Raw genomic sequence first — 25,917 nt, 5'->3', positions numbered from 1 at the left:
GGGCCAAGGAACCAGGAATCTGAGTGTGCACACAGGTGCTGCAGTCAGCCAGGCTTCAGGAGGCTGGGATGTAGCTGGGGCAAGAGGCCTGGGCAGGAAAATGCCCCCACCCCGTGGAAGGCCAGCAGGTCCCCCAGATGCCAACATGGCTCTGGTGCCATCTGCTGGCAGACAGGTGAAGCAGGAGGCAGTCTAGAAGTCCCCCATGGTGAGGGAAGGGGGAGGTTGGGGCAGCAAGGGCCCAGGAGGCCCAGGGCTTTGGGATGAGATGGCCTGGGCTCTAATCCTGTGCTGCTTTTTCCTACTTGTGTTACCTTGAGCATAGCGTGTCACCCGTGGGCCTGTTCCTTTCCCTTTAAATGGGTCAGGAAGTGGGGTGGTTGTGAGGATTCAATGCACATGGCACGCGCCCATTAGATGGTGGCTGGAAAAACCTCTTACTGCCGCTTTCGGATGATTCATTCTGCGTTGGAGGCAGTGGAGACCAGTCTCTAAGAGTGCGGACTAAGGGTCAGACAGATGCACTGTTCACTGGGTGCCGTGCAATCCTGGGCCAATGGTTTCACCTACCTGTACCTATATTACAGTAATGGCCTCCCAAATGGTCTGTTAATCACCCCATACCCCAGCCTCTGCTCTCAGCAACGAGAAGTGATGCTCTTAAAAGGTAAATCAGACATGTCATTTGTCACTCCTGCCCAAAGTCCTGGAGTGGCTTCCCTGGGCACTGTACACACCCAGGCTTCTTCCTGCCGAGGGCAGGATCTCTGCCAGCCACTCACTTCCTACCACTCACCCTCACTCCATTCACCCACATGAGCCTTCTGACTTCCCAGTTGTGCGACAGGCCCTGGGGCCTTTGTATGTGCTGCTCCTTCCGTCTGGCTCTCAGATGCTCCTTGTCACTCTATACCCTGATACTGCCTTCTAGTACTTTCACTACCTGCTATGCAATTACATATTTACCTATTTCTTGTTCAAATCCCCATCTAGAACTTATTAGCACCATGAAAGCATGGTCTTTTTGTCCCTCTTACAACTCGAGCTTAAAATTGGGCACAGCACACAGTAGGCCCTTAACAAATATTTGTTGAATGAATAAATGAATAAAAGCACAAGGACCGTGCTTTTCTTATCTGTCAGAAAACACTTTCTCCCTGTTGTGAGCACTGAGATGTTATGAACTGTTCAAGGACTGTCATGAACATTAAATGAGATGATGTGTGTTAGAAAAGGGCGAATGCTCAAAGAAAGGTAGCCCAGGTCCTTCTGATTTTTTTCTAAATGTAAGGGGTAAACCAGGCCCATGAGACAGTGCTCATGGTCACAGATAACCGTGCCCTGCAGCCTCGTAAAATGAAGGGCCACCATCCTCAACTGCCAGGAACTGGGGCTTTCTGGAAGGAAAAATCCAGGAAAATCTAGGGACTCCAGGATGAGTTGGCCCACTTCATAAATGGCACATCTGCTGTGTCTCCCGACCTGGGGCCCAGGGTCTCTCTTACTCCGCTTCCAGGGCAGCCAGCCTGGCCTGGAGCCGGGCCTGGGCTCCACTGAAGTCAGCCACCATGGCTTGCATCTCCTTCCTGTGCTCCTGGCGAAGCACCTCCACTTCCCTGGCCCTCTGGGCCTGCTGGTCCTCCTCCAGCATCCTGGGGTAGACAGAAGCACAGCCAGGCCCGCTCAGGCTCCGGGGACGTCCAGCCCCTCCCCGCTCCACTGAGAGGGATGGTTTGGGGAGACCCTGGGTTGGCGGAGGTTATGAATCTAAGATCAGAACACCCATGAGGAGAGCAGGGGCCCCTCTCAGCACTCTCCCACTCTGGCATCCATGAAGGAGAACCTGAGCCAGAGGCAGGCTTCAGAGGAAAGGGGAACAGACCTGGAGGAGAGCCCCGGAAAACATTCCCCTCACTTGGAGCAGCGAGGGGGACCTGGTGCTCGATTCCCTATTGGAGTCACAGGGCACTAGGACTCTGAGACCTGGGAGATCTGCAGTCCAGGTTGTGAGATGAAGTCGGAGCAGCATGTGGGGCCAGGCTGCCTACGTCCATGGTCCCCTCTACCACCAGCTGTGTGACCTCAAGCAAGCTACTCCTGCTCTGTGTCCTCTTCTGCTAAATGGAGGTGACAGTGGCACCTACCTTATAGGGTTATTGCAAGGAGGAATTGCACTAATATGTGTCTAGAACAGGAAATCACAAAGTACATGTTCAGCCGTTAGCTATCATTTGCCTACAACTAGAGGTGGAGTATTAAAGTCCACAGGTGAGCCCTAGGGGTCATTCACCCTCATAAAGGACACGTCAATTTTCATGCAATTGTTTTTATTCCCAGAAGAAGAACCCTTGTTTTCCTCACTCAAAGGGAGCTATACCCAAACTGGCTAGGAGTCCCAACCCTGGGCCAGTCTCCTTATTCTGGGGACCTGCCCAGGGTCATTTGGTGAGGCACTATCTGAATCTAAGGTGTCCCACCTTGGCCAGGTGGGCTCATGGCCATCCCTCAGATGAGCCTCAGGTCTGCTGTTCACTTGGGAGGAAGGTCTCAGAACCACAGTCCAGTTGGGACCTGAGTTACTTCACAGCCATGGGAGCCTGGTGGGAACCCTGCTCCGCACACCTGTGAGCTGAGGACTCAGAGTGACAGCCTTCTGGTGGCAACTTCCCTCCCCACGGGGCATTAGAGTACCTTGGGCTTCTTTCCATATCCAGATTACGGGCCGGGCCCTTCCTCAGCTCTGCTGCAGCTGGGGTGGGGCCACAGTGGGTGTTTTGACAGCGCTTTCTTGGGGGCATCTTTGCCTGAGAACCCATGTACCCAGAGCTACCTGGGGCTACAGGACACTCTTCCTTGGTTAATCTCAGCCAGTGCTTCTGCCTGGAGAAGGGGATTCATCCCTTGTCCTGAGGAACTCCAGGACCTCTGAAAATTTCCTCACCTGTCTGTTTGCTGCATGAAGAGGGAAAGGAAGGACTCATACAGTGGTACTCAAGATGGACTTGGTGACTGCAGCAGCAGCTCCTTTGGTAACGAAAACCTAACTGATTATACTCCAGCCCCAATGAGTCAGAAATGCTAGGGATAGAACCCAGTAATATATGTTCAACAAAGGTTCTGGGAGATTTTTTTTTTCAGTGCCAGATGTTCAGCCCAGGACCTTGTGCCTGCTAGGAAAGTGCTCTACCCCTTTTTTGAAAGCTATAAACTGCTAACGCTCATTCTAAAAGAAACTAAATAGTCCTGTTAAAAGTCCTATTAAAGAAATTGAATTTGTATTAAAAACTTTCCAACAGAGGGCTGGGGAGATAGCTCAGTTGGTAGAGTGCTTGCCTTGCAAGCACAAGGCCCTGGGTTCAATCCCCAGCACCACAAAAATAAATAAGTAAATAAAAACTTTCCAACAGGGAGAGGGAGAAATTCAGGACTGATCAGTTACTAACCTCCACAATGAACCAACGCAGTGCAAGCCTCCTGCACACACCTCACTGCCACCTACCCTGGTCCCCCATTTTACAGACCACCCAGCCTGGGAGAGATCAGCTGACTCATCAACATCACACAGCCAGTTAAGGGTGCTCAGCACTATCTGAACTATCCACCAGGCTGTCTCCAAAGGCCTGAGCTGAGGACACTTTTGCGGTCTTCTAGGTCCGATTCAAGGTCTGATGAATTCCATGATTTTCAGGGACACAGGGTTCCCTCTCCTATCGGGCCAAATCCTACTTGGAGATCTAGGATTCCCAGGACACCAGTACCCTGCACGGGTCAAAGGAGTAACATCCCTGAAGTGTTAGCGTATTAAGGAGTATTTTTGGAGGGCGGGGACATTTTCCCTCTCAGGCTCAGGGAGCCCCAGCGGAGGGGCAGCTGAGCCGGGCTCTGACCTACCTGTGCTGCTCGCGGAGCTGCAGCGCCTCCTGCTGGTGCTGCTCGGCCTCGGCGCGCAGCCGCAGCAAGGCGTCCCGGAGCTGCGCGTTCTCCTCCCGCAGCCCGCAGCCCTCGCTCTGCCCCTGCTCGGCCACGCCCCGCGGGGATCCGGCCGGGCCCGTGCCGCCCGCATCCTAGGAGAGCGCACACAGGACCGGCGCGTTCAGGGAGTGCAGGGGAGGACGAGGCACCACAGGACAGCTGCGCTGCAGCGAGGATGGAGGCCCGCGTGTGCCCCGCCCAGGAGCCTGAATTTCCACGTTGGAGCTGGCCGGGTCCGGCCCGCCGGGAGTTTAACAGAACAGACGAGCCACGATGTAGCTCGCGTCCGAACAAGCAGGGCTCTTCACCTGTGCCAGGCTGCTTGCCTTGGCCATGCCCTGGACCTGGAGGCCCTGGAGCCCCGCCTACACGGTACCGCCTGAGGGCCGAACAGGAACCGCAGTGCATCCCAGTGCCACGGAAGTGCCCCAGGAGCTGCAGGGTGGAGGGGTCTGGGTATGAGGGGAAGCTCCCCCACCCCACCCGCCACCTGGGGGCAAGCTGGACAGAAGAGGGAGCAGGCGTGGCCGGCTGCAATTCACACGCACACGGCTGGAGACGCAGGTCGTAGCCAGTGCATTTGGAGCTTATCCCAGTGGGAGCCACTGAAAGCTTTTTACAAAGTAGTTCTGGGCTTTTACCCAAATACCCAAAGCATAGCAATGGGCTGTAGGAGAGGGGCCTGCACCGTTAGGAGATCACTGTGCTACCTGGCTGGAACAGGAGTTTAAGGACATGCCGAAGGGGCCGATGGGCAAGGTCCAGCCAGAAAGTTGGACCTTGATGGAAACATGGAGGTCTAGACAGGGAGTCTGTCTAGGGAGGTGTTCTGAGAAATTCTCCTGCACATGCCAAGGAGTTGACTCAGACTAGGTGTCTGGGACGGGAGGTGTCTGGCACCATACCCTGAGATGCCACTGTATCTGAATTACAAATAATGTGCAGCACTTAAGAACCATCTTTTGCTTTTCAAAGCTGAAAGCCTGCCAGCCCACCAAGTATCCTCCAGACCCGGGGAGGAGAAGGGTCCTGCCATTTCAGGCAGAGCCTATTCTCCATGGGCGGCAGCTGTGGCCCTAATTCTGCTCCAGGGGGGCAGAGTGGGGTGGGTGGGGTATGGTGGGGGCAGGGGCACTGACCTCTGAGACGATGGCATGGTCCGTGCTGTCTGCTAGACATGGGCCAGTAGCCTGCCGTCTGCCCAAGCTGCCCAGAGCCTTCAGCTCGGCCTGCAGCGCCTCCAGCTCCTTCTGGTGCTCGGAGCAGAGAGCACGCTGTTCTGACAGCTCCTGTCTGAGGGATTCTGCAGAGAGAAGACAGCAGAAGGTCATGGTCATGGCTGAAGTCTGTCCTGCAGGGACAGTCTTTGGGGTGGGGTGGAGTGGGTAGCTGCCGAGGGCTTCAGGTCAAGTCCCCTGAACTTAATTCTAAGATAACAGAAACAGGAGTAGCACGTATCGAGCAATAAATGTGCTGTAGACCCTTTGAAACTGTTCTCATTTAAGCCCCACAACCATCTTATCTGCTGCATATTATTCCCCCACCCCTACTCATCCTGGCTCCATTTTATGATGAACATCAGAGGGTAAGTTGCCCAGAGCCACACAGATAGGTGGTGGAGTGGAGATCGTTCTTAACTCTGAACCACCTGCTTGGCCACTGCGGGATGACCTGAGCCCAGGGCCTAATCCTGAGGCAGCAGTTGGTTTCAGCGCACGTCAGGAAGCCAAGGGAAGAACAAGGAATTATCAAATGACCCGGGGACTTCCTCTGGGCTCAAGGGTCTCATGTTGAAAATCTTGAAGTTTATGTCAACTCTTGAGACAAAGCATTTGCAGGTTCTCCTTCCCCTGGACCTGGGGTCTTGGCTGGATCATGGAGACGGGAGATGGTGTGTCATCCCAATAGGATCTGGGCCAAAACCAGGAGAAATGCACTCCTGTGAATCCTCCCTACAGCCCGACAAGGCTGCTGTTATCTTCATTTCACAACAGCAGGCTGAAGCACGCAGCCGACAGGCCACCTGGGTATCGAGGCTGGCCTTCAAGCCTGGCACTGGCTCCGGAGTTCTTTACGCCTCCATTAACTGTCAGAGTGCTTGTGAGAGTGTTTCTGAGGTGGAAACAGAAGAAGGGCTGAATTTCACGTTGGGGACACTGTGAGAGCAGACCAAGGAAGACCAAAGTGGAGGCTGGAGGCCTGAGCTCCCCATTTGCATGAACCCTCAGCGAGAGGCTGAGGCAATCCCATAATACCCTGGGAAGGCTCAGCCATCTTACATTCGATATTAATAATGATATCAATCTTTATATTCCCCAGGCTCCTCTTATAGGCTAGATACTTTATATTTAATATTTCATTTAATCCACATAATGACTCTATTTTATAGAATAGGAAAATGAGGCTCAGGGTGATCCACCCTAGTTCACAGAGCTGTTGAAGGCAGAGCAGGGTGTTGCTCTGTCCTTCAGGCCCCTGGGCCCGGGCTTGCCACTGGTTTCGGGCGCTGGCAGGCCTAGCAGGGGTGTACCTAGCATCAGGGCCTGCTGTGCCTGCATTCTCTCACGCTCCTCTTGCAGCTCTTGCCTGGCCTTTTCCTCTAAGGCCTGGAGCTCCAGCCGGTGTGCCTGGTGCTGGATCTGGAGGCTGTGGCAGGATTCCTTCTTCAGGCGCTCCTCTGTGGCCTGTGGGCAGGAGCAGGAGGAAGGAGGTATGAAGCTGGGCATTCGTTGCTTGCTTGTGGAGGGCTTGTTAGGCTACAGGGGATGCTCGAGCAATGGACTGGCCATTTTGTACCATGTGAACTCACCCCCATCCACAGCTGTTGGACCAGAGAAGACATGTGCTCCCAGGACAGGGGCAATCAGAATTCTTTCACTGAGAATTTAGTGTTAGGAGATGGAGGAGAAAGGGAATAAGACAAAGAGACACAGACACTGACTGAGTGGTTACAGATTGAAGCACTGAAGTATTATGGTGTGGATGCGAGGTGTCTCCAAGACCTCCTGTTAACGCAGGAGTAATCAGAGGTGAAATGGTTAGATTATGAGAACTGTAACCTAATCAGTCCAACTTAGATCCAATGGACTGCCTGGCTGGTAACCGTAGGCAGGTGGGGTATGGCTGGAGGAGGTGGGTCACTGGAGGTGTGCCCTGGGAGGGTACAACTTCTGTGACCCTTTCCCCTCCTTTCTCCCTCTCTCTGCTTCCTTACCCCACCATGAGCAAGCAGTTTTCCTGTGCTGGTCCCTTCTGCCATGATATACTATCTCTGTACACCTTGGGCCCAGAGCAATGGAATTAGCCATTTATGGACTGAGACCTCTGAACTGTGAGCCCCACATAAACTTTCCCTCCTTTAAGTTGTTTTATTCAGGTCTTTTGGTCACAGCAGTGCAAAAGTTGACAAAAACAGTAAGCAATCTCTATCTTCCCCAGTATGAGGGGGAGAGGCACCTGTGGGTTTCTGTGATAGGTACAAAAATGACCACTAAGATGTTCATGTCTGAATCTCTGGAAACTAAATATGTTACATTACATGGTAAAAGAAACTTGACAGATGTGATTAGGTTAAGGATCGTGAAAAGAGATTATTCCAAATTATCTGGTGGGCCTCAATCACAAAATCATTATAAGAGGGATACAGGAGAGTTGGCTGGAGATTTGCTGGTGGAATTGAAGAGAGAGAGGGAAAGAGATGTGAAGATGCTGTACTACAGGCTTTGTTGACACAGGAGGAGGCCAGGAGCCAAGGAAGGTAGGTGGCCTCTGGGAGCTGGAAAAGGTCAAGACCCAGACTCTCCCTAGAGCATATAGAAGGAACTCAGCCTGCCAATACCTTGATTTCAAATTTGTCCCTGAGGACTGTCAGGTAACAAGTTTGTTTTGTGTTAAGTCCCAAGTTTGTGGTAATTTGTTACAGTAGCAACAAGAAATTAATAGTGTCTGCTAGTTTATTCTTTTTGCAATCAAGAGAGTTCCAGTTAAAACACAGCCCACACTTTTAGATAGAAAGCCGAGGCTATTAGAGATGACTTGGCTTTCCTTAAGTCACACAGAAAAGATGCAGGAGTTTTAACCCCACCCCCTTTTCATAAAGGAAGAAATGGACTTAGAAAGTAAAGGACCTGCCAAGGCAGTAGGGGTGTGACCCCTGGGTGGCAGAGTCCAGGGCTCAGACCCTTTCCACAACCCTGTCACCACCAGGAACAATGAGAAATGGGACTTCACCAAACACAATGAGTCTCTGGTTGAGGGAGACTCAGCCACCTTCCAGCCAAGCCAGCCACTGCGCCCAGCGGGAACTTAGCGCCTGCCCTCCCAGGCTCTGTCTCTTCCTCCCCAGCAGCGGCAGGGAAGTGGTCCTACTCCAAGGAATTCCGCCTTTCAGTGGCAAGTTTATCTAATGAGAAGAAGAAACGCCTCCACTTTCCAATGTGACCTCCCTCTCCTGGCACTGGCACCTGCGGCAAGGCTCAGAGGAAGCCAGTTGGTGGTTTTCATGTCCAGCGAAGTGGGAATGGAGAAGTCTGAGCACAGGGTTGTAAAAGAGGGAGGCAAACTCTAACCCTGTGACCATGTCTGTCTGTAGGGTCAGCTGCCCACTGTCTGGTGGAGAAGCCCCTGGCAGCGAGGACCACACAGGGTTGCACCCAGACTTTACATCACATCGGACACTCCTTGGTGAATTCTCTGGTCTCTATGGGAAGTTTATTCTGCTCTGACTGTGGTCATTCTGGGGCTTCCTAAGGGTCCCAATTCCACCCTGTCTCTCCATGTCCCATACTGTGTAAAGTCTCCTTTCCCTGTGCTCCCAAAGTACTTTAGACAACTGTCTCATGGCTCTGGCCCACTAAATTACAGCTACCTGTTTCAGTGGCTGCCTGTCCCCTTGGAGCTGAGTACCAGGAGGACAGAGTGTCAATCATCTGGTACCTCCCAAGCTTAGCACCGTGGTAGCTCACAACAGTGGATCAATAAGTATCTGTAGAATAAATCAATAAGTAGCAAGGGTGGATATTTTAAAAACTGAGCTCTTAGCCATACCTGGATATCTGCTCCTTCCAGTCAGAATCAGCACTTAACCTCCTTGGTCTCATTTTGGAACCATTCCTATGCAGACGGGAGCCAGCAATGAAGATCCCCTGAATCTGTTTCTAGAGTCTCTAAGCACCTGGACTTGGAGCCCTTGATGAGCAGAGTACCCTCTTCCTCTCCCCTGGCTGGGCCTCAGACCCTTCTTCATCCATCCCCCAGAATCTCTGGAGCTCCTCCCTCACAGGTAGCAAAGTCTCAGGCTTCCTCTGCCTCTGTGGGGGTCTGGGGTCTGCAACCCTGAGGGGAGGGGAAAAGTCCTGACAAACGGGAAGGCCAGCTACAGCTGACAGACCTGGAGGGTCTCATTGGCCAGACTGTTCTTCTCAATTGCAAACCAATTGGGAAAAGACTTAGACAAGTAAGAAGCGAGGGACTTTTTTCTTTGAGTACCTGGTAAAATGTGAGCCAGTTCAGTGCATTATCTCGTTTCTTTTTTTTTTTTAAGCTTGTTTTTACTTTTTTATCAGGGCAATACAGACACATATTATAAAGAACCAGAAGGTATTAAAAGAAAGGAAAAGAAGCAGGCTCCTGGCTCCCCAACCCATCCTGTTCTCAAGAGGAAGCTGTCTCCACTCCTGGTAGTTTCTCCTGGTATTTACTACCATTGAAAACATAGTATCTCCATTCTGCTCTGTCTGGATTGTTTTGAGATTATGACTTGTCTTCCCATTGTGGTAGCTGGTGATTTGAGATATATAGTCTACTCCTTTCATCTCTCATGGTTACATCACTTTGTGAATATATTGAAATGGACTCCATATTTTCATTATTGTATATAAGTATCATTTACTGCTGAGCTTAAATAAGCTATTATGATTAAAATTTTGCCTGTACAACTTTTTCCTCGTGTTAATAACTGCTGCATTTTTAAAAATTTGCTTAGTTAGTGTTTGATATTTGGCTAAGCCTCTCATTGCTTCTAAAACTTGAAAAGTGAAGCGCTTTCAGTACAGTTTTCCACATGGTCAAACCTCTCAGAGGAGCCATGTTGTTTTCCTCTGGAGACGTCTCTCGGGGCCCTGGGTCCTCTTCCTTGCTCAGTGTGCACTGCCGCACTTTCCGGGCATAGCCAGCTCCAGACAGCCTCCTCCTACCCTGCAGGATCCCCTGCGTCTCTGCTCCTTTCATTCCCTCTTCTCTGGTCACTGGTGGATACCCTCCACGTGACAGGGAGGGAATGTCTCCTGAGAAAGTTATGTTTAAGCCACACCAGGAGGTCACTGGTGGAAGGTGCTAGATGAAATGTGCCCAGAGGGCGAACCAGATTCAACCGTTATCTGGCTGACCATCACCCGCAGCTTCCCCAGCCTTGGGGAGCTCTTGATGCTGCTCTTTCTCAGTGGGGAGCTCCCCTCCCTCCCTCCCTTAGCTGCTGGCCTGACCCAAGTTCCCAGCGGGCGGTCATTCAAGACATTGTTCAAGTCGGGAGAGCAAGTTGATCCTCTCTGTCAGGGATGCATGCAGTTAGGAGAAAGCTGCACAAGAAGTCTAAGGGACCCAATCTGAGTCCTGCCTTGCCCCTTGCTACTATGTGACCTTCAGCAAGTTAGTGAATCTCTCTGGGCCTCTTCCCTCGTGTGGGAAAGGTAATGGGATAATAGTGACCTTGTGTGAGTATGGTGGGTGCGGGAGATAATGAATAAAAGGCACTGGGTAGCAGGTGGTTCACGCAGGTGCGGCACCGCAGGGCCCCTGAGGGCAGCGCGGCTCATGCCGCTCCCGTACCTTGAGCTCCTGCGTTTTGGCCTTGTCGAGGGCTCGCAGGGCGCGCTGGTGGGCGGCCTCGAGCTGGGCCCTGGCGGCCTGGCTCTGCTGGAGGCTGTCCTGGAGCTCGCGCCGCAGCCGCTGGCGCTCTTGGTCCGACAGCTGCTGCAGCTCGCGCAGGTCCGCCCGGTAGCTGCTGGCGCACTGCTCCAGCGCGCGCTGCATCTGCGAGACCTGCGGGCCAGCGGAGCCTCAGGACGCGCCCTGCCGCGCCCTCCTGGAGTGTGGCCTCGGGCCCTGAGCTTCCGAGTGCCTCTCGCTAGGGAGCGTCCTCGTGGCAAAGCCGAGGGGTGGAAAGGCAAACCAGAAAACCCGGTGACAAGTCCTCCGGGGAGGGGAGGCTCGCTAGAGCTACCCATGCGGGAAGGTGAAGACGCTCTGGGACACACCCTCTAAGATACAGCCAGAACATTCTCCGAGAGCCACTGGGTGGCCTCCCTCATCTCCCTCGGGGCCTTGATTCCATCCTGCTTCTCCCCGAGGCTCTTCCCCACCTGCCATTTACAGCCGCACTCACTGCTCCCCATCCCCAGGGCCTCCAGCCCCTCCACCCTGACCTGCTCCTTTCCTGAAGACCTATCTCCTCCTAAGGCACTGCATGATTTGCTTATTTCTTATGTTTCTTACTTTCTGTCTGTTCCCACCTCTTCTGCTAAAGCACAAAATACAGTCGTCCCTCCATGTCTGCAGGGGACAGGATCCAGTCCACCTGCAGTTACTACATAAAACGGTGTTGTATTTGCATATAGCCTCTGCATATGCTTTTGCATACTTTAAATTATTCTTACATTCCTTGTAATACCCAATGCCCTGCAAATGCATTTTATAAATGCAACCGTGTAAACAGTTGTTAAACTCTATTGTTCAGGAAATATCTAGAAATAAAAGTCTGTACATGTTCAGTACAAAAATAGTTTTTACCCTCAAATTATTTTCTATCTGTAGGTGATTGAATTCAAGGTTGCAGAAACTAAATATCGGAGGGCAGACTGTTTCCACCTCTGCTGCTAATGTGTGTGTGTGTGTGTGTGTGTTCCTTATATATAAAATACAAGGAGTTTTATCTGGTATGTTCACTGTTCACTGATGTATCATCGGTGACTCGTAGTAGGTGTCCGTGAGTACAGCTGGGGATATATATATATATATATATATATATATATATATATATATATATTTGGCAGTACTAGGGAGAGAACCCAGGGCTTGGCACATGCCAGGTGATTGCTCTACCACTGAGCTACACCCTGACCCTTGAATAGGCAGATTTTGAATAAATCAATAAACAAAACCAAGAATCCCACCTTGCCCTGGGCCCATGATGCCCTCCCCGGCTCCAGTGGGAACCTGCCCTGCGCTTTTCCAGAGTTGTCCATGGGAGGAGGCGGACCTCACTCCATGTGAAGGCACACCCCACAGGGCTGCCCTTCTACCTGGGCTTGCAGCCTGGCCTTCTGGCTTTGCCAGTCTTCCTGCAGACGCTGGATTTCAGGTGCCTTTTCCTTCAGCACAGAGCCCAGTGGAGGTCGTGGGTCACTTCTCTCCTTGAGGGGTACTTCAATCCTGGGAAGATATGGAGACCACAATCACTGAAGATCCTAGGGCTTGGAATGACACAACCACACTGATATCATCTCAGCTACTCTGCCTCAGAGGAGGAGCTCCAGTACTAGTTGGGGTGGGTGAGAAACATCTTGTCTTTTGTTACGCCACCTGCAGTTACCCTCAGTGCTTGACAAGGATTCCACTGAGTAATAAAAGATGTTTGCAAAGTCTCATCTCATTGGTAATTTGGGTTGTGGGCTTTCCTTCCTTGCTTGCTTAATATGTGTAGGTTTACTATTAATATTTTATGTGTTTTCCCTGAAAGTAGGGGTCTGAACAGAACCAGGGTTAGAACATAAAAACCAGACTTCTTCTGGAACAGTGATTTCAGATTTGCTATGAAACTCTGAGTATCAAGATTGCCATGAGAAAATACAAAACCAGATTCTAGCTGCCGATCCCCTGTTACTACTCTCAGATGACCTGAAACACTAGGCAAATAATTCCAACCCCATCAGGAAGGAATAGCAGGAACAGAAGAAATAAAGGGGTTTCTCAATGTTAAGTTTACACAGTATAAGACGATATTACATATTTGTTAGCTTAAAATGTCTAGCATTTATTAACTACAGCAGTAGTCATATGACTGACGTTTATTCAACCCTACTGAGCTTGCTTTAAACTTTATGATTAGTTAAATATTAATATGTCTTACTGTTTAGTTATAGGTTATCACAAGTAAACAATTACTAGAATAATTAGAATACTTCATTGTCTAGTCTAGTAATGATCATACAAAATATTTTTGTTTTTCTCCTTGTGACTTTTTCCTGTTCTGAAAAAACATGTGTAACTGCCTACCTCTTAATGTATTAAAAGCTGGCTGGGAAAAATAAAATTTAGAACTTAGCATCCATTCCTTGAGTTTGTGTTGCTTTGTTCTCCACCTTGCCGACGCCTCCTCCATCACCTAAGACCACCACGACCCCTGCTAGGGCTGGACCCCGGCAGTCTTTCAAAAAGCAACCTGACATAGACATCCTAAGTGTTACTGTGTAGGATTCTGCAGGAACTACCTGATACCCATTTTAATGGGTACTTAATAAATGATGACTGACTGTTAGAATGTTTGAGAGCTTAAGAGTTCTTTTGAGGGTCCTTAGAAGTTCCAATAAAAGAGGTTTCTATGGTCTAATTTCACAACTTTTCCTTTATATGAAAAAAAAATGAAACAATAACACCCCACACAGTACTTTATGGTTTTCAAAGCATGCTCATAACTTATACTAGCTCTCCCCAGGTATAAATTGAGGGATTATAAGTAAGCCTCTACATATGAAGCATGAACCAAAAAATGTTGATTGAAAAATGTTCATTCAAGATAAGATGCTGACAGAGGACTTTGAAGGAGACCCTCCCTCATTCCCAGCATCCTCAGTTCTGAACTTTTGATCTACTGAGAGATTCAAATGTTTGCATTAGGATACTAAGCATTTATCCAGTTTGACAATGTAAAAAGATGGTCTAGGGTGATGTTTTGCTTCCCCTGCCAAGGATGTCAGTCCAGAGAACCAGAGTTCAGTGGTTTAGGGCCCTGGGCTGTGACAGAGGACATAGGATGAGGCCTCTGCAGAAGTGGGCCCAGCACACAGACTCAGGCAGGGGATTAAGGAGGAGACCGTCAACAGGGACCCTGAAAGGAAGACCAGGATGCTGTGGGCAGCAGCAGAGTCATGCGACTAAGACCCTGGGTGCTAGGGCTGAACTGCCCAGTTTCAAATTCTAGTGCCACTGCTTACCAGGTATGTGGCCTTGAGTGAGCTCTTCAAACTGTTTAGGCCTGAGCTCCTCATCTGTAACAGGGGCTAGCAATTGTATTTTTCACTTGGATTGTTATATGGCTTAATAGGTTGAATATCTACAAAGGGCTTGAAACTGTTTGGTACATAGTAAGAATTATATAAAGAACTAACTTAACATTTAAAAAGAGAAATTTTATTTCTTTGCATTCTAATTCTCTTAGGTTATCTTCAAGCATTTTGAAGATTTATATAAAGAACTAACTTAACGTTTAAAAAGAGAAATTTTATTTCTTTGCATTCTAATTCTCTTAGGTTATCTTCAAGCATTTTGAAGATGCACTAAACAGCCATCTTTTTTTAAATTAAAATATTTTTTACAGACACATATTGATTCATTGTACCAAATGGGGTACAACTTTTCATTTCTATGGTTGCACACAATGTAGATGCACACCATTCGTGTAATCACACACACATATATATATGGTAATACTGTCTGTTTCATTCTACAAACAGCCATCTTTAAGGAGCAATAAACAGGGTAGACCTGAGTCTGAGATCTGGATATGAAAAAAATCTAAGGTTAGGAGAAGGGAGAGGCAGTGAGGGCAGCCTAAAGCAAGAGTGACAGGTGGCTCCAGGACAGCTGTGCTGAGCAGGGGAGATCTCCCTGTGAATCCTGGGCAGGGGGCTGGACTTCCTCCCAAGACAAGGGCTCATGTATTATTATTTAAATGTTCTATTGAAGTAAAATTTACATATAGTGAAATGCAAGTGTATAATTCAGTGAATTTTAGCAAATATATACAACCATGAAATTAACATCTCAGTCAAAATATAGAGCATCCAGATCTTTCCATTTATTGACTGTATAAACTTAGGCAAGTTATTTAGTACTTTTCTGTTCCTCGGAAATCTTCCAAATGAAGTACTTTAATAACGGGTCTACCTATGAAGATTAACTACATTCATACTTTAAATGTGCTTATCGCACTCCACCATTCAATAAACATTTTTATTTCATCATCATTATTATTCCCTGGAATACCGCAAATGGCAATTTCCCTTTCTGTGCTCTTTCCTCTGCTTCCAATTCCCTCTCATCCTAAGGAACTGGTCCCAGCCTGACATCCCACACAAAGCAGGCACAGCCGGTTGACCTGACCCACCTCCCTGTTAAATCTGACTGTGCCCTCCTCTCCCCCACTTCATGTCAACAGCCAGCGGACAAGGTGCCACCTCTTAGAGCCACTGTGCCCAGAAGGTCAGTTGTCCATTCCCAGTACTCGTGCCTCTTGAGAGTAACTCCAGAATATGCAACCCCACCCCCAAAAGGGAGCCACTGCCTTTGTTCTGTCCAATGTCCCTGACCTTAGATGCCAGCCAATCTTCCCACTTCTTTCTCTACATTGCTTAGCTTATCCACTCACCACCCCTCCCCCCAGAAAACAAAACTGCGGGAGCAGCCTCCAGGGCCTGGGCTCCCCAGTTCTTCTGAGTTGGGTGTCCTTCTTCGGTGATGTCGAAGGCTGCTGTGATTACCACATTGCTGCTGGTCTGCCCAGCATCCTCCTGTGGGAAAGCCTGTCCCCATTCAGTGATGACCTTGTTTAGTTCATAGGGCTTGGGTGCAGCTGGCCCCAGGGAAGGGCATATGACACATGCCTGGCCAAACAAAGCAGGATGGCAAGAATGACTATCTTGAAAATACATGTGACCCAGGATGGACCCACTGGAGACCTTGAAATTTCTGCCATTGTTCTCAGGGAAAGAGAGCCTTCTTTCCCTCCCATATCATGAGTTCTACCTGGGAAAAGTTTATGGCTGCCAGTGGTTAACCTGGAGGCCTGACTCTAGATTCTGTCCTTGTTAATTGTTTTGCTCATGTGCCTCCTAGAGACTGGCATAGAAGCTGGAGGGTGCTGTGGGACTCTTATGAGCTGGAGTTTACTGGACCGTGTGTTGCCCTGCCTCTCAATCATCTAGAGAGCTTCTAGATGACAGGAGCATACAGGTCATCTGCCAGGACCCACACATGTCATTTGTTAGTGCAGGGCAGTGGGACATAACTGGTGTCCTCAGAATCACCTGGGAAGCTTTCTCAAAATAACATGGCTGGGAGGTACCCTAGACTCTGTGTATCAGAATCTCCTGAGATGCTGTAACAGACTGTTTCATGTTGTATTTACTCAGAAATACTCCCTGTCCTCTTCTCCTACTTCTTGTGGCTATGGTGTGCTCAAGGATACATTGTGTCTCCCAAAATTCATATGTTGAAGCCCTAATTGCCAATTTGATACTAGTTGTGATGGAGCATTTGGAAGTAATTAGGTCACGAGAGTGGAGCCCTCATGATAGGATCAGTGCTCTTATAAGAATAGACATGGAAGATTGGTCTCTCCCTCTCCCTCCCCATTTGCCCATTTGAGAAGATAGAGAAGATGGTCATCTGTAAAGACAGTCCTCATCAGGCACTGAATTGGTTGGTACCTTGATGTTGAACTTCCCAACTTTTAATCTAAAAGAAAGAAATTTCTCCTCAGTTACCTACCTATAGTATATTAAAGCAGCTCATTGGGCTAAGATGCATAGAAGTATATGCTTCTCTGCCCATTAATGTTACTTGTGGTCCCATGACTTACGCTGGCCCATGGAATAAGTATGGAATTGAGTGCAGTCCTGAAAGTACTGAGCTTTAAGAGGCATTGCATGTTTCCCTCCGCCCTTCTGAGCTCCCTCCCTTTACCATGAAAATAACCTGCCCTCAATAGGAGCTCATCCCTCAGGCTGGGTCCCAGAATGAGAAGGCACGTGGAAGAAACTTGAATTCTAGTTTGTTGCAGAGTAATAACACCTAACCCTCAGCTAGCGCCAAGTGCACATAAGCCCAACAGAGCCTGGCTGATTCAAGCATAAAGAAAGCTCATTCATGAAAATCACTGATATTTAAGGATGCTTGTTATAGCAGCAACAGCTGACTAGTATAGGTGATGCAGGGGGGCAGTTCCCCTGGGGGGGACAAAGTTCCCCTATCCTCTACCTTTCCAGGCCTGAATCTTGGGCAGGATTCCTAACCTCTTTGAGTTTAAACTATACCAAGACCTCTCTGGCTTGGGGTGGTAATTAAACACATTAGATTGGCTATGTAAAGCCCACAGCTATACCAACAACACACAAGAGCTGTCGGTTCCCTCACTGAGCATGGTACTGGAGGACAGAGGGAATGGGTGAATGCCTCTTTCAGATCTGAGTCCTCATTCATTAGAGCACTTGGGGGTCTGTACCTTTCTTCTTCGTCGCTGCTGGTTCCTTCCTCAGCTGCTAACTTATCTTGATACTCTTCTCTGGGCAGTGTCTGGGAGGCTTCCTTCAGCTCTGAGCAAAGATCCTAAGGCAAAAAACAACGACATGAAGAGATCAAGCACAGTGCCCTGATCCTACCGGGCTTCTTCAAACCAGAGAGCAGAGGAGAAAGAGGCCCCTGAGATCCACTGTCTGTGCCCAGTTTACAGGCCTGGGAGGAGGAGGCCACGATGCTGCAGTGCCTCGCACAGCGCCTGATTCTGATCCTGGAGGCACTTACACTTGTGTCCTGTTTTGCAGTCTACCAAGCAGTTCATACAGCTGGGGAGACTGAAGTTGGAGAGAATAAGTACTGGCCCAGGGTTCCACCATGACAGTTGTAGGGATGGGATATGCAACAGGGCACTCTGACCCTTAACCACTTCAGCCTGCAGAGAGGGACCCTGCTGGGCCTGACTTGTGGGGCTGTGGTGAGCATCAGAGTCCAGCGCTGGCACACGGGCAGCAGTTAAGTGTGAGCAGCTTAGTCCTGATTATCAGGCCCATCCCATAGGTTGTGGTGTGATGCATCTCCTTACATAGGATCAGAAACAGGGAACTTGCTGAAAGGTCGAAAGCATTGAGAAATGGGACATGGGCAGAGAATGCAGAAATGATGAGGGAACAATGAGCATTCTGAATTGTTACTCATTGAATTTGCTCATTTTATCATTCTTTCCTTTCCACAGAGACGTAAGGGTAGCAAAGACTTTTTAATTTTGATTTTTCTACTTGTAATGGCAACCACAGTCCAGGGAAAACAATATGTTAAGACAGAGCATGGGCAGATTTGTTCGTTGTCAAATCTTATTAAATAGTGACAAACTACAACCTGGGTTTCTCATTAGCCAGTTGTGTGACCTTGAGCCAGTGTCTTCCCTATCCTGAATATACTCACCAACTGTAAATGAGTTGGAGAGCTTGCATATGTGGTTTTCAGACTGGTTTTGAAACCTTGGGAGGGGTCTTGGGGTCACTTGGGTGGAGCTGAGCTCAAGGGTGGAAACTTGAGCTCCTGTCCCCACTTGACCTGGAACAAAATGGTTAGGTGCCCTTCAATATACTGAAATGTCTGCAACAAACAGGCTAAGGTCAACGTGACACCCACATCACACAGTCCTCAGTCCTCAGGCCTCAGCTAGCTGGCCCTCTCAGCAGGGCCACTGACAGCCCTCTCTCCTGGGTCTCCTCTGTCCCCCTCCCACCAGAAGCTCCTTCTCAGTCTCCTCCAATACTACTCCCTTCTCCCAGGCCTCAGAGTTTCATCTAGTCCCATGGTATTAAATGCCACATGGATATTAATGACAAACAAACTTACTTCTCTATTTCCAATCTTTCTCCCAATATTCAGACATGTATATCCATCTGTCCTTAATGTTTAATAAGCCCCTCTAACTGTGACATGCCCAGAACTCCAAACAAGCAGACCTGCCTCAGGGGCTTGCACAGGCTGATCCCTCTGCCTGAAATGCTCTTCCCTGTGACGCTTGCATTCTTTGATCCCTCACTATAGTCTCTGGTTTAAAGCTTGGACTCTAGTAGCAGACTCCCTGTGTTTAAATCCCAGTTCTTATTAGTGGTGCAACGTTGGGAAAATTACTCAGGTTGTCACAAGGATTAGATGAACTAATACATGTAGAGGCGCCAGCATAGTATTAGATGCACAGTTTTAGGCCTGCCACTAGACAAAGAGGCAGCAGTTGAACACCAAATGTATAACTGGATCCCACAATTATGCCAGCTCAGTTCCTACATTTAATCTCGTATCCTGTACCATCCTTAGTTTGTTTTTCTGATAGAACCTTAATGATGTAGACTTTAATCCCCAGATCTGTTTCTCCTTCAAGACCCTACTTGACTGTCAGTTCCTCCTGAAGATTTTGCCATCTCATGCATTGCAGTTACACTCTCTTCTCTGGAAGTTTCCATAACAACCTTTTGTGGAACCATAATCTTCTCAGAAACATTTATTAATAACTGACTGTGTGCCAGGCACTCTTCTCGGGATATAACAATAAAACATTCAAAGTTTTTCTTCCTCGAATTAGTTATAGGAGCACTTTTCTCCCTTCCTAGGTTATAAATGAATGTAAAAGTAACCCCAGATACAGGTTAGAAGTCTTATAAATTGTAAGACTGTGGAGAGCTGTGACTCGAAGCTGTGGCTGTGTTTTGCTCTGGGAACTTTCTGTGCAAAGGTGAAGGACAAGATTGCCCGGGAGCTCTGGTGATGCACTGCCTGCAGAAGTTTTGTGCAAAGGCACAGCATTATATCAGTCTTGACCTTGAGCTCAGATAACAGATGCTGGGGTAGAGAATTCTGAGCATAACAAGATAATTATAATAGCTACGGTGCTGCAACCTTCAAGCCTGCCTGCTTTTGCTTTCTGACAGAAAACCTTCTAATGATAAAACCTATATAATAAATGTGCTGGCTAGATCTGGGTCACTGTTCCTCCATCAGAGGTCGGTGTCCCACCTGGTCCCAGCTTTCTCTGTAAATGTTTGTGTGTTTTTCTTAATCCCCTGTAGCCCCTCACCAACCTTTAGGGTTCAGTCATGAGGGTGCAGCATGAAGCCAGTAAATTAAGATCCTTTAGTACAATTTTGAATAGCTCTAATCCTATCTTTCTGTATGTAACTGGAACTTAAAGTCCAGTTAGTTGACATCTACTAGTCACAGGGCCCAATGAGTATGGTTCAAACAATGATATAACTGGACAGATTACAACCTCCATGTGGACGTGAGACAAAAAGGGCCACCTTTGCCTCTTAGTTTCCAGTATTTTGGGAATTAAAACTATCTTGGAGATCTCCAATTCCCATAAAGTCCAGCAGCAAATGTTCAAATGTTGTAGTCTAGCAAACAACTTTATGAGTCATCTGCTATAAATATATGTTCTGTATAATCCTGGAGAAATTGCATGGTGGAGTTGGACACAACAACAAATAAGAATAGCATGCATACTACTATGCTATAAATACTTAAAAGATGTGTAATTAATTATATCCAGGTTTCAAGCTTGGTTTACAGAATTTTTACCAAAGTATGTTGGTAAAAACAATTTTAATACCACTAATCACATCAAATATGAACTGGTGAAGTTCAACACATCAATGTATCCTGATGAAAGAATTCATTTACTAAAAAAAGCTCTAATAGTGAACCTATAAGCGTCTAACAACAGAGCTCAAAATCATAAAGCAAAATGTTCAGAATTATGAAGGAAAATGGGAAACTTTATAATTATAATGGGAGATTTTTAATATATATCTCTCAGAAACTGATATACTAAACTGACAAAATTTTCTAGGATAAGAAGATCTAAATAATGAGATTAATAAACTAAACCTATAGCTAAAAAGAACTGCTAGTTTCTAACTTTTATATGATGCATAGTATGTGTTAGGCCCTTAACTGTATAAACTGGATACTATCATCCCATTTTAAATAAGAAAACACTGAGGCAGGAGAGGATATATAATTGGCTGCAGGTCATACAGCAAATATAATACAGAGCAAGGATTCAAATATATATATCTTAACAATCAAACCAAGATTATATGCTTTCTTTCCATCATATACGGAACATTTAAAAAACTGACCCCACATTAAGCTATAGAGTAAATCTCAAGACAGTTCAGTGTGTTCATATTCTATAGATTGTGCTATCTGATGACATTACAATAAAATTAGAAAGCCATAAGAAAGCTTAAAAACAACATAAACTTCAAAACTCTCAGACATAGATAAGGATATACAGTAGGCAATTTATAGATAAGCATATTTGTTAGAAAGCATTCAAGAAGTTAGGAAAAGAACATGGAATAAACCCAAAGTAAGTAGAAGGAAAGAGATATAAAAAACACAATAAATGAAATAAAAATAAATAAGTAAATCTGACCAACACATCTGAAGGCTAGCTTTTTGAAAAAAAGAAAGAAAAAAAAAAATAACACACTTCAAACTTCTGGCAGGCCTGATCAAGAAAAAGGGAAGAAGGAACTGAGAGCAACATGAATAATGGACAAGGATCTCATGACAGAATAGAGATTAAAAAGAATTCAAAATGTACTGTGAGCTGCATGAAGATGTGAAGGGGAATCTGCAGGAAGCAATTTCTGGCCTGCTTTATTGGCCACTGCTATATTTAAAGGCGACCTGGGCAAGAGTCCCGAAACAGGAGTGGATTGAAAGCACTAAGAGCTGATTCACTGGGTACCAACATGAGCTCCCAGCTACATCACATTTGCCTATTTCCATACATTGTCTCAGGTCTGCCCATGACTTTGTGAGGTGGGGAAGGAAAGGCCTCTCATCCTTGTTTACATTTGGGGAACTGTGTTTGGAGATGTTCAGTGACTTGTCTCAGGCTGCTAGAGGTGGCATGAGGAGTAGACCCCTGTATTCTCTGACTCCCATCCCTGTCATTCTGTGTCACTGAACAGGCACTTGGAAGTGCCATGTAGGCATGATTACCAGCTGCTAGTATCAGGGCCTAACTGGATGTGAGTTCAAAATTTTTATGCAAATATGCTGTTGGGAACTATCTACAAGGAGACAAAATCAACATGAGAAAAATGACATCAACTATATGGTGGAAGGATGCCCAGACCCTTCTTGCCCTGACAATTCAGCAATAATTCATGAATAGATTCCCTAGGTAAGAAATCAGAAACTACAAAAGGGTTCCTATACCCTAAGAGAATGCAAAACCAAACTCATCAATGCTGGTAGGGATATTTAAGGCACCGTGTTGCCAGAGTTATTGCCCCTGATGCAGCCTAGGCTCCTTTGAATACTGCAGTGGTCAATAAAGTGGCCTAGAAATGACATCCTGCAGATTCCCTTTCACAGTTTTCATGGCAGCTCAGAAAACACTAAGAGCTGATTCACTGGGTACCAACATGAGCTCCCAGCTACATCACACGTAGAGTACGCTTGGAATTCTTTTAGTCTCTGTTCTGTCAGGGGATCCTTGTCCATTGTTCATGTTGCTCTCAGTTCCTTCTTCCCTTCTCCTTGATCAGGTCTGCCAGAAATTTGATGTTTTTTTTTCAAAAGCTAGCTTTCAGATGTTTGGTCAGATTTATCTATTTTTTCTATTTCATTTATTTTGTTTTTCATATCTCTTTCCTTCTACTTACTTTGGTTTACTCCATTTTTCTTTTTCTAACTTCTTGAATGTTTCTAATAAATGTTTAAGTCTATAAACATATCTGGCAAGATAAAAATATCATATCTCCCTAATATAATTAGGAAGATACCCTCAGCTCTCAGCTTCATCCTGGAGAGGGAAGGGGTTAGTTTACATGCTCAGCACCCCAACTTTTCCAAGGAGGCTCCCCAGAAGTCTGGCTTCTGTCTGGCCAATCGTGGAACTCTGGCAAGCCTACTACATCCAGAGTAGTAGGGAGAATTGGAGATAGAGGCTTAGACTGCCAGACACATTGCTCTCCCTTGGCTTAGCACAGAGTGAACAAACAAAAATCAAAGCTGCCTGCTTTTTTTTTTTTTTTTTTTTTGTGGAGAGAAAGAGATATATGCCCCCAGAATCTCACCATGCTGGTTAATGGGGGATTCTCTGGTATAGGCAGTTTGTAAAGACTGGGAGAAGTACCTGCTTTTTCTACAGTGCAGATAGCACAGAGAATCAAGGAAACTAAAAATTAGACAAAGATGTTCCAAATAAAAGCACAAGCTAAATCTCTGCATGAGAATGACCTTATGAAACAGAATTACATGATTTACCTGACAGAATTAAAACTCTCTCTCAAAAAGATGCTCACTAACATAAGAGAAAAATGAATGAAAACAGTGAGAAATTCAACAGAGATAAAAGATGAAAATATTTTAAAAGTTTAAAGAAAATAATGGAGCAGAAGAACATAATAATTGAACTGAAAAATTCACTAGAAGATATTAAGCAAAAGAAAGGATGGATGAACTGAAAGACAGGTCATTGAGAATAATGCAGGCATAGAAATAAAAATAAAAAAGAAGGAAAAAAAGTAAAAAACAAAAAAGTTTAAGAGAATTATGGGACATCATCAAGTGGACAAAGCTATGCATATGATAGTTCCAAAAGGAAGACAGAGAAGGAAAGAGACAGAGAGAGACAGAGACAAAGGACCAGAAAGCCCATTAAAAGAAATAATGGTTAAAGAGTTTCCCAGTCTGGGGAATAACATGGACATCCAGATCCAAGAAGCCAAAGAACAAGATATAAGATGAATCCAAAGAAGTCCAAGTGAGACACATTACAACCAAATTGTCAAAGGTCCCAGACATAGAATTTTTGAAGCAGCAAATGAAAAGCTACTTATCACATACAAGAAAATCCTCTTAAGAAAATAGGTGTATTTTTCAAGAGAAACCTTGAAGGCTAGAAAGGAGTGGGATGATAATACTCAAAGTAGTAACAGTTGGGGGGAAAAACCACGGCTAACCAAGAATACTGTACCCAGCAAAACTTGCCTTTGAAAATGAAGAGATACTTTCCCAGTTAAATAGAAGCAGATGACTTCATCACCACTTTATGTGTCTTACAAGAAAGAAGAAATAGGGGCCAGGGTTGGGCTCAGTGGTAGGGCACTTGCCTAGCATGTGTGAGGCACTGGATTTGATTCTTAGCACCGCATAATAAATAAATAAAATGAAGGTCCACCAACAACTAAAATATATATTTAAAAAAAAAAGAAAAGAAAGAAGAAATAAAGAAATTAGAGAGCTGGAGATGCAGCTGTGGAAGAACTCTTGCCTAACATGCACAAGGCCCTGACTGATCCCCAGCACTGCAAAAAAGAAATAAAAAGAAAATTAAAATATTCTTTGAGATAAATAAAACTTCCAAAAGCAATACTAAGAAGAAAAATTCAAACCTTTAAAAAAAAAAAACCCTTCATTAAAAAAGAAGGATCTCAAGTAAACAACCTAAGAGCTATTAAAAGAAAAACAAACTAAGCCCAAAGATAGTCAAAGGAAAAATACGTTAAAGCAGAATAAATTAAAATAGAAAATTTAAAAAAATCAATGAAATTATGAGTTGTTTCTTTTCCTTCTTTCTTTTCTTTTCTTTTTTTTTTTTTTTTTTCTTTTTGTATCATGGATTGAATTCAGGGCACTCAGTCACTGAGCCACATCCCCAGCTCCATTTTTTGTATTTTATTTAGAGACAGGGTCTCACTGAGTTGCTTAGTGCCTTACTTTTGCTGAGGCTGGCTTTGAACTCTCAATCCTCCTGCCTCAGCCTCCCAAGCTGCTGGGGTGTCACTGTTCACAGCTGAGTTGTTTCTTTTTGACAAGATAAACAAAGCTAAGAGAGAAGAGTCTAATAAAACAGGAAATGAAAGAAGAGACTATAACTATGCCACGAAAATAAAGATTATAAGAGACTATTATGAACAACAAACTTGATAACCAAGAACAATGGATAAATTAGAAAGCTTGAATGGACCAATAAGATATAAGAAGGTTGAATCACTATGCAAAATTTTCTCAACAAAGAAATCCCTAGTACCAGATGGTTTTATGGGTGGATTCTGCAAAATATTCAAAAAATTCATACCAATCCTTCTTAAACCCTTGCCAAAAAACCAAAAACACTTTCAAACCAATTTTATGTGACCAACATTACCTTGGTTCCAAAAGCAGACAAAGATACCTATAGAAAACTACACCTGTAGAAAACTACAGGTCAATATCCCTGGTGAATATAAATGAAAAAAAAAATCCTCAACAAAATGTAGCAAATTGAATCTAACGGCATATACATCCTGAGTAAACATTTTTTTCCTAGGATGCAAGAATGGTTCATTATACAAAAGTCAGTTAATGTGATATTCGCTATTAATAAAGGATAAAAATCACAGAATAGTCCCAACAGATGTAGTAAAAGCATTTGACAAAATTCAAAGCTATCTCATTGAGAAAAAACCAAACAAACTAGGAGTAGAAGAAATGTTCACGACATAAGAAAGTCCACATATGGAAATCCCACAGGTAATGTCATACTAAATGGTGAAAAACTGAAAGTTTTCCTCTAAGAGCAGAATCAAGACAAGGATACCCACTTTCACCACTTCAAACATAATATTAGAAATCCTAGATAGAGCAGTTAGTCAAGAAAAAAAGGAGGAAAAGAATAAGGCATTCAAACTAGAAAGGAAGAAGTAAAACTGTCCCTGTTTGCAGACAACATGATCTTACATAGAGAAAATCCTAATTAAGATGCCATAAAAACTGTTAAAACTAGCTGGGCAGGGTGACATACACCTGTAATTCCAGGGACTTAGGAGACTGAGGCAGGAGGATCACAAGTTCAAGATTTTCCCTGGCAACTTTGTAAGACTCTGTCTCAAAATTAAAATTAAGAAAAGGGCTGGGGATATA

The 25,917-nt window shown here is 45.9% G+C and overlaps 1 protein-coding gene across 1 annotated transcript in view; it reads right to left on the bottom strand.

The window, feature by feature from the left end:
• Fam184b (family with sequence similarity 184 member B) overlaps window positions 1-25,917 on the bottom strand; it is a 109,630-nt gene that overhangs the window by 5,366 nt on the left and 78,347 nt on the right. Inside the window, 7 exon segments of the mRNA XM_047567465.1 lie at window positions 1,506-1,652; window positions 3,892-4,064; window positions 5,112-5,275; window positions 6,503-6,656; window positions 10,798-11,010; window positions 12,270-12,399; window positions 17,468-17,571. Coding sequence (XP_047423421.1) covers window positions 1,506-1,652; window positions 3,892-4,064; window positions 5,112-5,275; window positions 6,503-6,656; window positions 10,798-11,010; window positions 12,270-12,399; window positions 17,468-17,571 — 1,085 coding nt within the window.

Source organism: Sciurus carolinensis, chromosome 10, assembly GCF_902686445.1.
Source record: "Sciurus carolinensis chromosome 10, mSciCar1.2, whole genome shotgun sequence".
In the NCBI taxonomy this organism is placed as follows: domain Eukaryota; kingdom Metazoa; phylum Chordata; class Mammalia; order Rodentia; family Sciuridae; genus Sciurus; species Sciurus carolinensis.
This window is presented reverse-complemented; position numbering and strand designations above follow the sequence as displayed.